The sequence below is a fragment of the Lithobates pipiens genome, unplaced genomic scaffold, assembly GCF_037356315.1.
Source record: "Lithobates pipiens isolate NorthernLeopardFrog02 unplaced genomic scaffold, aLitPip1_a1.2 Scaffold_10, whole genome shotgun sequence".
In the NCBI taxonomy this organism is placed as follows: Eukaryota; Metazoa; Chordata; class Amphibia; order Anura; family Ranidae; genus Lithobates; species Lithobates pipiens.
In genome coordinates this window covers 15,496,013-15,513,043 of record NW_027507686.1, presented here as the reverse complement: position 1 = coordinate 15,513,043, position 17,031 = coordinate 15,496,013, and the positions used below count along the sequence as shown (strand labels likewise).

Below are 17,031 nucleotides of genomic sequence, written 5' to 3'. Positions count from 1 at the left end.
AGGATGGTCCCTAAGCATCGCACATATAGGTGTCCTGGAGCGGTAGGTAGAGTGGCAACCTCAGCCTGGACTCCAAGAGGCCATACTTCCAACGCGTTTCACTCCCCCCCCCCCCCCGACACTCAGTCATGGGGATGAACACATGGGTGCGTTTTGCAGCTTTTAGTTGTTTTAATGCCCAAACGCTCCTCTCATGAACACGATACATAGTCAAAGAGAAGCTATGAGAGGAAGATTAGGAAAAAGAAAAAAACAAAAAAGAGGTATAATAAAACTGAATTTGAAAGAGGGGTGTTTTTTTAGAAGATGGTACACTTTTTCTGCAAAAGGACTGTACTGAAATGCAGCAAAACGCAGAAAAAAAAAAGTTACCAGAATGTCAGGGCTGGGCTCAGCCCTTCCTTCACTGAGCTGGCCGCTCAGCTGTCGGCTAATTGCCAGCTCCTATCTATCCACAGTTACTCAGCTGTTGATGATATCCTGCTCGTCAGTCCTGCCTACTTAAAGCGGTTTTGTACAGAAAATTGCAAGTTCATCTTATTCAAAAGGGCTTTGGAACATAGATGCAGTTATGACGATTGAAATAAAATAATATGCAGTATTTACCTTTTATTTTTAATGTTTATGCCGACTTCCGGGCCCTCCTCCCGTGGGAGTAGGCGTGTTTATCGGCTTCGCAATGGTCCCTGGGAACTTTTTTAGCTATTTCCCAGGAATCCGTGGGGGACACAGTCATGCCGAAATCTCGTGAGATTTCGGAAGGAGGACGCCGGTCACGTGACGAGGGCGTGTCCGAAATTGCCATTTTGAAAGTGGGCAGGCAGCTCTATCTGCCATTACCACTATAGCACACGAGGCAAGAGGAAGGAAAACAAAGAGGACACTCAATGAGCATGTGCGAGATGGAGCAGTGGATGCTGGGATCTCAGCGTCATCGCATCCAGGAAGTAAATGCCTGTGGGCTTCAAACGCCCACAGTGAAAATGGAAACCGCCGGACTGCTTTTTTAAAAGTTTTCCTTAGCAATGAAATAGTCACACCGGGGGTTAAAAAGACGCAGATCGTGACTGCAAAGACACCGTAGGAATCGCCCACCAGTGACACAGGTTAAAAAAAAAAAGCCAGCGGAATCCCGCTTTAAGCCGTACAGTCCAGAGGATCTCTGCCTTCACCTTGGTCAACATCACAGAGACACTCTCCAGCATTCCTGTTAAAAGACTTGTTTGGCCGACATCCCTTTCTGGCTCCAGATCCTGCTTGCTGTTCTACTACGCTCATCTCCAGCTCCCTGACGTTTTGGCTTGGCTGACTATCCGTTCTGGTTCCTGAACTCTGGCTATGTTTTGTTCTATTTACTTTTATTATTAAACAAGTGCGATTTAACTGTATTTCTGTCTCGGTCTGATTTCATGGTTTCTGACACAGAATGGAAATGCACCAAAATGCTAAAAGAGGTAAAATAAAGAAAGAAAAAAAAATATAAAAAAAAAAAAAACCCCAAACAAGAGGAAATAACACATATGGAACACACAAAAAAGGAGTCAAAAACAGCGGCATGCATCATAATGTGCATGCAGAAATGCATTTGGGAACCAGCCCCAATTACTTTACGCTTCGGGTGACGTCGATCATACCCTCAGACCACAACCCTAACCAAGTACTTTTCACATAATGAAAATCATAATAAAACTCTTAATAAGATAAATAAAATATGCATTATACATACAATAAGATAATAATAATAAAAAAAAAAAAAAAAAAAAAAACTATAAAATTGTGAGCAACAGTCAATAAATAACCCAATAGTAAGAACTGAAACATGTACAGTAAAACCCTAAAACATACAGAAAAATAACATTTCGCTGACCATTCAACCTTTAGCATGGATTCCATAATATCCCACAAGACCCATCATTCACATGCAACACAGTAAAACATGCACAAATTCAACATGGCAATTTCCGAGAAGCCTCGCGCACTTACCTGACCGCATGTACGTGGGCGACAGAGACATAGACTTCTCAACAAGCTCAGCCATTGCGCAGGAATGCATCGGGGACCAACCACAGGCGTTGCAACCAACTGGGCACTCGGTTAGTAGAGGGTTAGGGGCAATCACAATGAAATTAAGGTGTTAGCGCTTCGTTAGGGCACAACAGTGCGGAGGTGAGAAGAAAAACAAAGCAGGAGAAAACATGACATCGGTTATTCCAGAACGGCAGACATGTCAACCAATTCCTCAACATTAGTTCCTACTGACAACGTACAACATAAACAGAACACAGAGAAATTAAAATTTGCATAATTTAAAATCGGAGCCTGGAGCCCAATATACAATCGAGATCGATTAAACTGGCAGCACACGTGGAGCTACTGCTCATAGCAACCAGACCATTCCTCGTCCTACGGATCGATTGCCACACTTTCACCAAAGATAACCATGGATAAAGTCTTTGTCATCTCCATCTAAAACAGATCTTCTAGTTATGGGAGGACACCAGTAGGGTTTATAGGACCTCCGGACGGCTTACAGCTCTGAGAGGCTCCGAGGGGGGGGGGGGGGGGTGTAATTTTACAATTTTACTGTCTATTCCCAGCTCCCATTAAGCCACAATGGACACACCTTCCTAGCCGAAGGCACCAAAAGGAAGCATGATGCCATAGTGTATGGTTTTAATGGCCATAGCAAGAACTGTGAATGGTGGTGGTGGAAAGCTCATCCCTGGCTCTCCCAATAAGCTAAACAAGCCAGCAGATTTGCCTCACTAGTGTCCTTCTATAACTAAGATATCAGTTTCAGTTGGGACTCATTGGGGTTGATTTACTAAAACTGGAATGCAAAATGTAGCGCAGCTGTGCATGGCAGCCAATTAGCTTCTTACATCAGCTTGTTCAATTAAGCCTTGAAAAAAAATAAATGAAAAAATAAATGGAAGCTGACTGGTTTCTATGCAGAGCTGCACCAGATTTTGCACCCTCCAGTTTTAGTAAATCAACCCCATTGTGTTACCCAAGGCTGAACCACGCACCCAGAGAATCTTTATGGCATCTGATTGGGGGTGTATTTTTCACACCTCCATTGTACAGTACAGCTTCATATCTATACCTCAGTGATGTCACTGTTTGCTAGTGAATTAAATTGTGACCTCACGCATCTGTACCTCAGTAACGGTATTGGTACATTAAATAGTCACCTCACTGGATGTCAGTTTTCTTGTGAATTAAATGGTGACATCATACATCTGTACCTCAGCGATGTCACCATTCCCTAGTGAAATAAATCGTGCCCTCACACATCTATACCTCAGCGATGTTTAAGTTCCCTAGTGAATTACATGGGGACCTCACGCATCTGGATCTCCGTAACTTATTGGTATATATTGAATTTTATGGTCATCTCACATCTGTATCTCACTGATGTCACCATTTAATTTACAAGAAAACAGTGGCATCACAAATTTATACCTCAGTAATGTCACTGGTACAAGCCGGTGAATAAAATGGCCACCTCACACTTCTATACAGTGGTGTGAAAAAGTGTTTGCCCCCTTCCTCATTTCCTGTTCCTTTGCATGTTTGTCGCACTTAAGTGTTTCGGAACATCAAACCAATTTAAACAATAGTCAAGGACAACACAAGTAAACACAAAATGCAGTTTGTAAATGAAGGTGTTTATTATTAAAGGTGAAAAAAAATCCAAACCATCATGGCCCTGTGTGAAAAAGTGATTGCCCCCTAAACCCAATAACTGGTTGCGCCACCCTTAGCAGCAACAACTGCAACCAAGCGTTTGCGATAACGTGGCTTTTACAGCGTCCTGGAGGAATTTTGGCCCACTCATCTTTGCAGAATTGTCCTAATTCAGTTACATTAGAGGGTTTTCGAGCATGAATGGCCTTTTTAAGGTCATACCACAACATCTCAATAGGATTCAGGTCAGGACTTTGGCTAGGCCACTCCAAAGTCTTCATTTTGTTTTTCTTCAGCCATTCGGTGGTGGACTTGCTGGTGTGTTTAGGATCATTGTCCTGCTGCAGAACCCAAGTTGGTTTCAGCTTGAGTACACGAACAGATGGTCGGACATTCTCCTTCAGGATCTCTTGGTAGACAGCAGAATTCATAGTTCCTTTTATCACGGCAAGTCTTCCAGGTCCTGAAGCAGCAAAACAGCCCCAGACCATCACACTACCACCACCATATTTTACGGTTGGTATAATGTTCTTTTTATGAAATGCAGTGTTCCTTCTACGCCAGATATACTTGGACACACACCTTCCAAAGAGTTCCACTTTTGTCTCATCGGTCCACAGAATGTTGTCCCAAAAGTCTTGGGGATCATCAAGATGTGTTGTGGAGAAATTGAGACGAGCTTTGATGTTCTTTTTGCTCAGCAGTGGTTTTCTCCTTGGAACTCTGCCATGCAGGCCATTTTTGCCCAGTCTTTTCCTGATGGTGGAGGCATGAACGCTGACCTTAACTGAGGGAAGTGAGGCCTGCAGTTCCTTGGACGTTGTTGTGGGGTCTTTTGTGACCTCTTGGATGAGTCGTCGCTGCGCTCTTGGGGTAATTTTGGGCGGCCGGCCACTCCTGGGAAGGTTCACCACTGTTCCATGTCTTCGCCATTTGTGGATAATGGCTCTCACTGTGGTTCGCTGGATTCCCAAAGCTTTGGAAATGGCTTTATAACCCTTTCCAGACTGATAGATCTCAATTACTTTCTTTCTCAATTGTTCCTGAATTTCTTTGGGTCTCGGCATGATGTGTAGCTTTTAAGGATCTTCTGGTGGACCTTACTGTGTCAAGCAGCTCCTATTTAAGTGATGCCTTGATTGTGAACAGGTGTGGCAATAATCAGGCCTGGGTGTGGCTAGAGAAATTGAACTCAGGTGTGGACAACCACAGTTATAGTATGTTTTAACAAGGGGGGCAATCACTTTTTCACACAGGGCCATGATGGTTTGGATTTTTTTTCACCTTTAATAATAAACACCTTCATTTACAAATTGCATTTTGTGTTTACTTGTGTTGTCCTTGACTATTGTTTAAATTGGTTTGATGTTCCGAAACACTTAAGTGTGACAAACATGCAAAGGAACAGGAAATGAGGAAGGGGGCAAACACTTTTTCACACCACTGTACCTCAAAGATGGCCCTGGTTCCTAGCTGATTAAATGTCGGCCTCACAAATCTTTACCTCAGAAATAGCGTTGTACATAGTGGTTGCCTCATATCTGTACCTCAAGTGATGTCACTGCTTCCTAGTGAATTAAATGGTGACCTCACACAACGATAACTCAGTGATGTCACTGGTATCAGGTGAATAAAATGGCCGCCTCACACTTCTATACTTCAAAGATAGCATGGATTTCGAATTGATTAAATGGCTGTCTCACACATCTTTACCTCAGAAATAGCATTGTACATAGTGGTTGCCTCTGTACCTCAGTGATGTCATTGTTTCCTGGTGAATTAAATGGTGACCTCTCACCTATACCTCAGTAAAAGGTATTGGTACATATTGAATGGTAACTTCACATCTGTACCTCAGTGATGTTACCGTTCCCTAGTGAATTAAATGGCTGACCTCACAAGGTGAAGTCACTGGTACCAGGTGATTAAAATAGTCATTTCAAAGTTCTATACCTCAAAGATGGAATTGGTTCATAGCTGATTAAATGGCCGCCTCAAACATCTTTACCTCATAAATGGTATTTGTACATTGTGGTCGCCCCACACATCTGTACCTCAGTGATGTCACTGTTCCCTGGTGAATTAAATGGTGACCTCACATCTATACCTCAGTAAAGGCATTGCTACCTTGTGAATTCATTTTCTTAATAATTGCCCCCACTGTGTCACTGACTTTACCTGTGGCATGCTTGTTCCTGCTTGGTGGCTGAGAAGGTGGTGTTCCAGCCAGGCAACAAGCATTTTCAGAAAAGGCCCACTTATTTTAATACCACCATACTAAGGTGACCAGATTTTTTAAATGAGATTCGGGGACATATTTGGTGTACCGTAATTCAGATTTATTTATTTTTTATTCTACACTGACTGTCTTTGAAATTGCCCCAGCCCCTGTCCAAGTCCAATCCGGGGACAAAACGGGGACAGACTTGGTTCGGGGACAGTGTCCTCAATCCGGGGACTGTCCCCAGAAACCGGGGATGTCTGATCACCCTACACCCTCAGAGCACAGCAGACCATATACGAGGATAAACAAACAATTGGCAATCATAAAGTTCTGACTTATAGAAATGAATGATTAGATGTATGCACATCCTTGGTGGTAACCAGGTTTCTTTACAGAACCCACCTTTAGACAAACGAAGCCTTCGCACCCCAAATCTCCATTGTCATGTCAGTATACAGAACATTTCATAGACCTTCATATTCTTCCACAATAAAAAACAATGACAGACGACCACAATGTGTCAGTGGAAGCCGACTGTTTACACTGTCGTTCACACGCGGCTATACCCAGCACTTGTGCCAGCAATACACATAACAATCCCACCATTTTACAGACTGCTCGCTTTGTCATGTTAAGGCTTTATTAACACTTGCAGTTGGGGGGGCACTAAAGAAAATTAAATATTGCCTTCTGAATCCCCGTCAGCAGATCGTACAGCTTACTGAAAAGCGGTCAACAGCACAGCCCAGCTTGAGTCGGGTGGCCGCCCGAGGCCCAGCTTGCGCCGGGTGGCCGCCCGAGGCCCAGCTTGCGCCGGGTGGCCGCCCGAGGCCTAATTTACTACTGTCAACCATCATCAATTGCTCCTCCCCGCGGACTGCTTCTCAGAGGGGTGTCAGGAAATGCCTCATGTGTAAATGAGCCCTATTGGACAAAACAATCGTTTTTATGGCGACAGACTGTTAAAAGCAATTGGATCGATTTCCAAATGTTATGTATCAAATTACAATTTTCAATGTGTAATCAAACATTTGTAACTAACAGCGGGCCAGACAAAAAGGTTGATGTGTATGGCTGGTAGAGCGAAGGAGGCGGGATGGAGATGGCTACACACGATGGATTAGGTTGGACACGGAGCCCAGAATTGATCACAATTTTAGCGGCGCTTTACTGTTGTTTTTGCAGCGCTTTTCAATGGGCAGAGGCTCTTTGAGGGAGCTTTTAACCCTTTTTCAGCTGCTAGCGGGGGGTTAAAAGCACCAGAAAAAGGGTTAAAAGCTCGCACAAAGCGCCGCTGCCCACTGATTTCAATGGCAGGGGCATTTTAGGGGCGGTGTATACACAGCTCCCGCAATGCCCCAAAGATGCCGCTTGCAGGACTTTTTTTCCCAGTCCTGCAAGCGCACCGCTCCAGTGTGAGAGCACTCAGGATTTCACACTGGGGCTGCAGGGGAGGAGTTTTTCAGGCACTATTTTTAGCACCTGAAAAACGCCTCTGCGTGAAAGTAGCCGGACTGAACCCGAGAACAAAAATGCCACATATTACAGCTTAGCTGTCTGTAACACACTTCCTGTTTCAGGGCGACAACCCTCACTCACTGTATCTATGGAGGAGGGAGTAGTGTTGTCACCCTAGGCTGAAATACAAACACCTCCATTATATAGAGGGGGGTGCTTTGTAGTTGACCTGGGAAAGTTGATAACACTGAGATTAGTTTAGCACAGAGGCAGTGGCCACGACACGGGATCAGGACGCCGGCCGTGGCCGTGGGATCAGGGCGCAGGCCGCGACGCGGGATCAGGACGCCTGGCAGTGGCATTTCTGGAATTTTTCTGCAATTTCAGCCAACCAACAGCCGTCACAAGTAAGGACAGGAAGGGTCTATATCTGGTATTGTTGTTCTCGGGTTTAGATAAACTTTGAAGTTTATGCTGTTTTGGATGGAGTGGTGAGGGGTTAAAGCCCCTGGTAGGTTTTAATTTCTGTGTCCCCATTGAGGGGGTAGGGGTTGTCACCTAGACAGAGAGTGATAGGAAATCTACAATGCAGAGTCATCACTGAACTGTCCAATGGAGAGTGACAACTGACTTAAGGGGATCTCCTCTCACTTCCTGTTGTGTCTATGGGACAGGAGGTGAAGGTAAATCTCCCCAATGGGACACAGACTGTAATACATGTCAGAGGTTGTAACCCTCCCCTAATGTCTGGCATACAGAGGATTAGCAGTGTTACACATGGATTGTTACATGAGTGACGGGCAATCTTAGTAAATCTCCTCCATGTGGTAGGGGAGGTGACGGGCATCGGCACAAAGAGCAAACCACACACAGCAAGTGAGGCCGGACCCCCGAGATTGGGGGGGGGGGGGCAGAACCCGGAACACTCACTACACACAGCAGGCAGTGATCTCTCACACACATGCAGGGGGCAGTTGACAGTGGAGGACAGACAGTATGGGGGGGGGGGGTTCAGTTGATGGTGGTGGTTGGGGGGGGCAGCTGATAGTGGGGGTTGGGGGACACACAATGGGCAGTTGATGGTTGGGGGACGCACAGGGGGCAGTTGATGGTTGGGGGACGCACAGGGGGCAGTTGATGGTTGGGGGACGCACAGGGGGCAGTTGATGGTTGGGGGACGCACAGGGGGCAGTTGATGGTGGGGGCTTGGGGGACACACAGAGGGGCAGTTGATGGTGGGGGTTTGGGGGACACACAGAGGGGCAGTTGATGGTGGGGGTTTGGGGGGACACACAGAGGGGCAGTTGATGGTGGGGGTTTGGGGGACACACAGAGGGGCAGTTGATGGTGGGGGTTTGGGGGACACACAGAGGGGCAGTTGATGGTGGGGGTTGGGGGGCACACAGAGGGGCAGTTGATGGTGGGGGGGGACACACAGTGGGGCAGTTGATGGTGGGGGTTGGAGGCACACAGTGGGGCAGTTGATGGTGGGGGGGTTTGGAAGCACACAGGGGGCAGTTGATGGTGGGGGTTGGGCGGTCGGGGTCACACCTGATCTCCGGGATCGGGCTCGTCTCTCCAGCACCTTCCAGCCCAGATCCGCCAGCACTTGAGCCATGTTGTCCAGCAGTGCCGTAAAGCGCCGCCCCCCTCGGCCGTACGGCGCAGTGCTGTGAGTGAACCCGGAAGTGTCGGTGTGATTTCGGTATGATGGGGTATCTGTCAGTACCGGGGACTCCCCTCTCCCTCTTCCTGCTCTCCGTCCTGCTCCTCCTCTCCCCGGTCCGGGCCTCTCTCCGCAATGTCACCGGAGATGTGCTGGGATCGGAGACCCGGGGGAAGATCGCCGCCTTCGGGGACTTCAACGCCGATAAACAGACCGATCTCTTCATCATACGAGGCGGTGAGTACCGGAGGGGGAGGGGAGGAGTGTCAGCTCTGCAGGCAAGGCCCAGAACACTGTCCTTGGCTGGGATCTTCAGTGTCATATATGAGTAATAGAATGTCAGCTCTGTGGACAAGGCCTGGATAATAACTGAGGAGTGTCAGCGATGAGGACCGGTCCTGATCACCGGAGTGTCAGCGATGAGGACCGGTCCTGATCACCGGAGTGTCCGCTCTGAGGACCGGTCCTGATCACCGGAGTGTCCGCTCTGAGGACCGGTCCTGATCACCGGAGTGTCCGCTCTGAGGACCGGTCCTGATCACGGGAGTGTCCGCTCTGAGGACCGGTCCTGATCACCGGAGTGTCCGCTCTGAGGACCCGGTCCTGATCACCGGAGTGTCCGCTCTGAGGACCCGGTCCTGATCACCGGAGTGTCCGCTCTGAGGACCCGGTCCTGATCACCGGAGTGTCCGCTCTGAGGACCCGGTCCTGATCACCGGAGTGTCCGCTCTGAGGACCCGGTCCTGATCACCGGAGTGTCCGCTCTGAGGACCCGGTCCTGATCACCGGAGTGTCCGCTCTGAGGACCCGGTCCTGATCACGGGAGTGTCCGCTCTGAGGACCCGGTCCTGATCACGGGAGTGTCCGCTCTGAGGACCCGGTCCTGATCACGGGAGGGTCAGCTCTGAGGACCGGTCCTGATCACGGGAGGGTCAGCTCTGAGGTCTTGTCCTGATCACGGGAGGGTCAGCTCTGAGGTCTGATCCTGATCACGGGAGGGTCAGCTCTGAGGTCCGGTCCTGATCACCGGAGTGTCTGCTTTGAGGACCGGTCCTGATCACCGGAGTGTCCGCTCTGAGGACCGGTCCTGATCACAGGGGTTTCAGCTCTGAGGTTCGGTCCTGATCACCGGAGTGTCCGCTCTGAGGACCGGTCCTGATCACAGGAGGGTCAGCTCTGAGGACCGGTCCTGATCACCGGAGTGTCCGCTCTGAGTACCGGTCCTGATCACCGGAGTGTCCGCTCTGAGGACCGGTCCTGATCACCGGAGTGTCCGCTCTGAGGGCCGGTCCTGATCACCGGAATGTCCGCTCTGAGGGCCGGTCCTGATCACGGGAGTGTCAGCTCTGAGGTCCGATCCTGATCACTGGAGTGTCTGCTTTGAGGACCGGTCCTGATCACTGGGGTTTCAGCTCTGAGGTCCGGTCCTGATCACCGAAGTGTCCGCTCTGAGGACCGGTCCTGATCACCGGAGTGTCCGCTCTGAGGACCGGTCCTGATCACCGGAGTGTCCGCTCTGAGGACCGGTCCTGATCACCGGAGTGTCCGCTCTGAGGACCGGTCCTGATCACCGGAGTGTCCGCTCTGAGGACCGGTCCTGATCACCGGAGTGTCCGCTCTGAGGACTAGGCCCAGACCTTATCATAAGAAAGTTATCTCTGCGGGTAAGCTTTGGGAATTGGAGTGTCAGCTCTGCACACCAGGCCTGATCATTAGTGTGTCGGCTCTGCAGGGAGGGCCCCCCTCTGTTCTCTGGCTGGGATCGGTAGTGTTATATATGACCGGAAGGGCTGGATTTGAGAATTAGAATGTCAGCTCTGCAGGCCAGGCCCAGCTCAGATTCGAGGACAAGGCTGAGCTTTCCATGTCTGGCTGGGATCTGTAGTGTCTTAAATGACTGGAGGGTCCAGATCTGATCACTAGAGTGTCAGCTCTGCAAACAAGAACCAGCCTCCTGTGTTTGGCTGGGAACTGGCACATATATGACTGGAGCGCCCAAATATGAGGATTAGAATGTCAGCTTGTGGACAAGGCCCGACTTTCTATTTCTGTCATTGGACCATTGGTGTCTTGCATGAGTGCAGGGCACAGATCTGATGGTCAGAGTGTCAGCTCTGTGGACAAGGCTTGGCCTCTCATGCCTGCCTAGGATCTTTAGTGTCTTTATGTGACCAGAGGTGCCCAGATTTAATGATTAGAGCGTCAGCTCTGCAAACAAGGCCTGGCCTTGTGTGTCTGCCTCAGATCTTTAGTGTGTGATATGACTGTAAGGTCCAGATCTATTGATTAGAGTGTTAGCTCTGTAGACAAGGTTTAGGCTGTGGTGTCATTCATATCCAGAGGGCCCAGATGTAATGATTAGAGTGTCAGCTCCGTGGTCAAGGTCTGGCCTTTAGTGTCTGTCTGGGATCTGTAGTGTCATATATGATTGGAGGTCCAAGGTGTAATTATTAGAGTGTCAGCTCTGTGGACAAGTCCCAGTCTCCTGTGTCTGGCTGGGAACTGTAGTGTCTGCTATGACTGTAAAGTCCAGATCTAAAGATTAGAGTGTCAGCTCTGCAAACAAGGTCCAGCCTCTGGTGTCGTTCATATCCAGAGGGACCAGAGCTAATGATTAATGTGTCAGCTCTGTGGTCACGGCCCAGCCTTTTTGTGTCTGGCTGGGATCTGTAGTGTCTGATATGATTGGAGGTCCAAGATGTAATAATTAGAGTGTCAGCTCTGCACACAAGGCCTGGCTTTTAGTGTCTGGCTGGGAACTGTAGTGTCCGATATGACTGTAAGGCCCATATCTAATGATTAGAGTGTTAGCTCTGTGGACAAGGTTTAGGCTGTGGTGTAATTGATCTCCAGATGTAATGATTAGAGTGTCAGCTCTGTGGTCAAGTCCCAGTCTCCTGTGTCTGGTTAGGAACTGTAGTGTCTGCGATGACCATAAAGTCCAGATCTAAACATTAGAGTGTCAGCTCTGCACACAAGGCCTGGCCTCCTGTGTCTGGCTGGGAAAGGTAGTATCTGATTATATACGGTAACTGTAAGGCCCAGATCTAATAATTAGAGTGTTAGCTCTGTGGACAAGGCCCAGCCTCTGTTGTCATTAATTTCCAGAGGGCCCAGATGTAATAATAAGAGTGTCAGCTCTGTGGTCAGGGCTCGGCCTTTTGTGTCTGGCTGGGATCTGTAGTGTCCGATATGATTGGAGGGCAAAGATTTGATATTGAGTGTCAGCTCTGTGGTCAAGGCCCGGCTATTGGTGTCTGGCTGGGATATGTAGTGTCTGATATGATTGGAGGTCTGACATGTAATGATTAGAGTGTCAGCTCTGCGCACAAGGCCTGGCCTCCTGTGTCTGGCTGAGAAAGGTAGTATCTGATTATATAACTGTAAGGCCCAGATCTAATAATTAGAGTGTTAGCTCTGTGGACAAGGCCCAGCCTCTGTTGTCATTCATTTCCAGAGGGGCCATATGTAATAATTAGAGTGTCAGCTCTGTGGTCAAGGCCCAGCCCTTGGTGTCTGGCTGGGATCTGTCCGATATGATTGGAGGGCAAAGATTTTATGATTAGAGTGTCAGCTCTGTGGACAAGTCCCAGTCTCCTGTGTCTGGCTGGGAACTGCAGTGTCCGCGAAGACCATAAAGTCCAGATCTAAAGATTAGAGTGTCAGCTCTGCAAACAAGGTCCAGCCTCTGGCGTCATTCATATCCAGAGGGACCAGATCTAATGATTCATGTGTCAGCTCTGTGGTCAAGGCCCGGCCATTGGTGTCTGGCTGGGATCTGTAGTGTCCGATATGATTGGAGGGCAAAGATTTGATGATGAGTGTCAGCTCTGTGGTCAAGGCCCAGCTATTGGTGTCTGGCTGGGATATGTAGTGTCTGATATGATTGGAGGTCTGACATGTAATGATTAGAGTGTCAGCTCTGCGCACAAGGCCTGGCCTCCTGTGTCTGGCTGGGAAAGGTAGTATCTGATTATATAACTGTAAGGCCCAGATCTAATAATTAGAGTGTTAGCTCTGTGGACAAGGCCCAGCCTCTGTTGTCATTCATTTCCAGAGGGCCCAGATATAATAATAAGAGTGTCAGCTCTGTGGTCAGGGCTCAGCCTTTTGTGTCTGGCTGGGATCTGTAGTGTCCGATATGATTGGAGGGCCGAGATTTGATGATTAGAGTGTCAGCTCTGTGGAATCCTCTCTGGATATGTTGGTGATCAGGTAGGCGGTTCCTCCTCTATACACCCTCCATGTGTCCGGGTGGGTGGAGTGCTGACATGTTTACATTTTGGTGCGGCTGTTTAAATAGACAAAATCAACTCCAATCCACCTCTATTTGTTCTGTGTTGTCAGAGGTGGACAGTGTATGTGGGAATAAAGCAAAACTCCAGATAGTAAGCTAAAAGGAACAGTGTATTAACCACTTGACCTTGGGAAGATTTACCCCCCCCCTTCGTGACCAGGCCATTTTTTGTGATGCAGCACTGCCTTACTTTAACTGACAATTGCGCGGTCGTGCGACGCTGTACTCAAATAAAATGAATGTCCTTTTCTTCCCACAAATAGATCTTTCTTTTGGTGGTATTTCATCACCTCTGCGGTTTTTATTTTTTGCACTAGAAACAAACAAAAAAAGACCAACGATTTTGCTCATGAACAGGAGGATGTCCTATGACGGAAATTAAGGCCCACCCTGTAGCTGTCATTCAGCTATAGCGCGGGCGGGAGGAGGTTACATGGTTAAATTAATGGGTTTAAAGAGGAGTTTCCATTATGAAAAAAAATTCTGCAGCTGCTGACTTTTAATAATCGGACACTTACCTGTCCCAGGGTCCAGCGATGTGGGGGGATCGAATCCCACCCCCCACACACCCCTCCGCTTGGCGGTGCCGGCATTGCAACTGCGCGGCCAATCACAGGGCGCGGAGGAGATCGCGCATGCACAGTGGGTGCCCGGCTGTGAAGCCACAGCCGGGCACCCACTGCGCATGCGCGAGCTCCTCCGCGCGCCACAATTGGCCGCGCAGTCATCTGGGACCTGTCATGTGTCCCAGATGACTGACAAGAGGGAAGGGGCGGAGCTGAGCCCTTCCTGCGCAGAGGGAAGTGACGTCGGGAGCCCAGGCACTGAAGGAGGCAGACTACAAGGGACCCCCTAGCAACAGGCGTTTAGAGGTGAGTTTAAAAAAAAAAATTTTTAAATGTTTTTTTTTTTTTTTTAGGAATTTTAATGATTTTTTTTTTTTCTGTGCAACATCACTTTAATTGATACTAAAGGATATATATATATATATATTTTTAAAATAACAAACATATACTTACCTCCAGTGTGCGGCTCGTTTTGCACAGAGTGGCCCCAAACCTCCATTTCTGGGGTCCCTCGGCGGCTCTCCTAGCTCCTCCCCACATCAGATAACCCCCTAGACAGGGATATTCAATTAGGGGACCTCCAGCTGTTGCAGAACTACAAGCCCCATTAGGCCTAGCAAGACTCTGACAGCCACAAGTATGACACCCAGAGACAGAGGCATGATGGGACTTGTAGTTTTGCAACAGCTGGAGTTCCACTAATTGCATATCCCTGCTCTAGGAGAAGCGCTCTCCCAGGGGGGCTACCTTGCGGGCACGCTCCCGAGCCCAGCATTCTGCGTCTATAGAGGCCCAATGCAGGACTCGGGGGGGGGGGGGGGGGGGATCACTGGATTTGATTGACAGCAACAGGAGCCAACGGCTGCGCTGCTACCAATCTATTCAATCAAGAGCCGGGAACCCCGTCAATCTGCTGGAGCTCCCTCCCCTGTCACCTTTTTTACTCTTGGTGTCAGGAAAACCTGTCAGAAGTGACTCATGCAGATAGCAGAGGGAGGAGGCAGCGGACAGAATTGACACTCGGTGCTCTGGATTGAGACACACTATAGAGCAGGGATGTGCAATTAGCGGACCTCCAGCTGTTGCAGAACTACAAGTCCCATGAGGCATAGCGAGAGTCTGACGGCCACAAAAGCATGACACCCAGAGGCAGAGGCATGATGGGACTTGTAGTTTTGCAACAGCTGAAGGTCCGCTAATTGCATATCGCTGCTATAGAGGGAGGTGCTTGGTTCATATTTCATGTCTGAGGTTTACAACCACCACTATGTGTAGATATATGTCTGCAGATATGGACTCCGGCTGCCATTTTGTGTGTGTCCTGAAAGTTCTCTGTGACCAGGGCGGCACATCGCATGCTCTGCCGTGAGCCAAGTTGTGAATCTCTGCCAGGAATCTGTATCTTGAAAATATGGGACAGCAAGCAAAGTAAAAACGTGACGTCCCATGAGACTGATTAGAGGTAGAAGGGGGCGCCGTGTGTAGTGAAGGCATCTTGTGTTTGCATTGATCGATCGCCGATCGATCTTCATTTATCCCGCCTGTTTTTTTTTTTCATTCCAGGTGATGAGTTACGGATATTTTTCGCAGACCTGAAGGCAACGCCGTCTTTTAACCCGAAAGTCAAGCTTGCATTAGAGTGAGTATATGTGTGAGGGCGCCGGCGGGATCGGCGGGGAGATTTATGGACGGGGCGCTGCGGATTGTTCCAGGCCTCGCTTCCTGTGTGATTAATGAAAGTTTGAATGCCGGGGGAGGAATTTTACCCTTTCCAGGTTCTGTTGTATGATATACGAGGTGTGTCGTCATTTATTTATTCACACCTCAGCGCTCTCAGCTCGTAAAACACCCGAGAAAACGCCTGAAAAACGCCCAACAAGCAAAATCCCATTCATTTCAGTGGCGCCTGCTCACACCTGAGGGTTTTGTCACCTGAAGCAAAACGCCTGAAAAACGTCCTGAGATCAGAAAAGAACACGAGCGTCTCTGGGGCAGATTACATGATTGTTTACATTTGTGACCTGAACAAAAAACAAAATCGCAGGAAACTCGCAGTAAAGATGCACAACCGTGAAACGCTCAGGTGTGAGTGCAGCCTAAAGCCCAATTCTTCCCTCTGATACCAACAATGGGGTACTATTCCTCCCACGGACACCAAGGATGGGGCACTATTCCTCCCACTGATACCAATGATGGGGCCCTATTCCTCTCACTGACACCAATGATGGGGCACTATTCCTCCCACTGATACCAATGATGGGGCACTATTCCTCTCACTGATACCAATGATGGGGCACTATTCCTCCCACTGACACCAATGATGGGGCACTATTCCTCCCACTGACACCAATGATGGGACTCTATTCCTCCCACTGATACCAATGATGGGGCACTATTCCTCCCACTAACACCAATGATGGGGCACTATTCCTACCACTGATACCAATGATGGGGCACTATTCCTCCCACTGATACCAATGATGGGGCACTATTCCTCCCACTAACACCAATGATGGGGCACTATTCCTCCCACTGATACCAATGATGGGGCACTATTCCTCCCACTGATACCAATGATGGGGCACTATTCCTCCCACTGATACCAATGATGGGGCACTATTCCTCCCACTGATACCAATGATGGGGCACTATCCCCCCCACTGATACCAATGATGGGGCCCTATTCCTCTCACTGACACCAATGATGGGGCACTATTCCTCCCACTGATACCAATGATGGGGCACTATTCCTCCACTGATACCAAGGATGGGGCACTATTCCTCCACGGACACCAAGGATGGGGCACTATTCCTCCCACAGATACCAAGGATGGGGCACTATTCCTCCCACAGATACCAATGATGGGGCACTATTCCCCCCCCCACTGATACCAATGATGTGGCACTATTCCTCCACTGATACCAAGGATGGGGCACTATTCCTCCACGGACACCAATGATGGGGCACTATTCCTCCCACTGATACCAAGGATGGGGCACTATTCCTCCCACAGATACCAAGGATGGGGCACTATTCCTCCCACAGATACCAAGGATGGGGCACTATTCCTCCCACAGATACCAATGATGGGGCACTATTCCCCCCCACTGATACCAATGATGGGGCACT

General features: G+C 48.8%; 2 protein-coding genes across 4 annotated transcripts in view; one reads left to right on the top strand and one right to left on the bottom strand.

Moving 5' to 3' along the window:
* The window catches only part of PHKB (phosphorylase kinase regulatory subunit beta), a 339,917-nt gene extending 330,843 nt beyond the window's left edge, over positions 1–9,074 (bottom strand). The window contains exons 1-2 of one of the 3 annotated variants that reach the window (XM_077451660.1): positions 8,924–9,074; positions 1,984–2,140 (exon numbers count right to left, since the gene is read on the bottom strand). In XM_077451660.1, coding sequence (XP_077307786.1) covers positions 1,984–2,053 — 70 coding nt within the window. In that variant the 5' untranslated portion in view covers positions 2,054–2,140; positions 8,924–9,074. The remainder of the gene's footprint in view (positions 1–1,983; positions 2,141–8,923) is intronic. The other 2 variants (XM_077451651.1, XM_077451669.1) reach the window with 2 other exon arrangements.
* A 5-nt stretch (positions 9,075–9,079) lies between these two features.
* The window catches only part of ITFG1 (integrin alpha FG-GAP repeat containing 1), a 349,655-nt gene continuing 341,703 nt past the window's right edge, over positions 9,080–17,031 (top strand). The window contains exons 1-2 of the mRNA XM_077451682.1: positions 9,080–9,275; positions 15,465–15,540. Coding sequence (XP_077307808.1) covers positions 9,080–9,275; positions 15,465–15,540 — 272 coding nt within the window. The remainder of the gene's footprint in view (positions 9,276–15,464; positions 15,541–17,031) is intronic.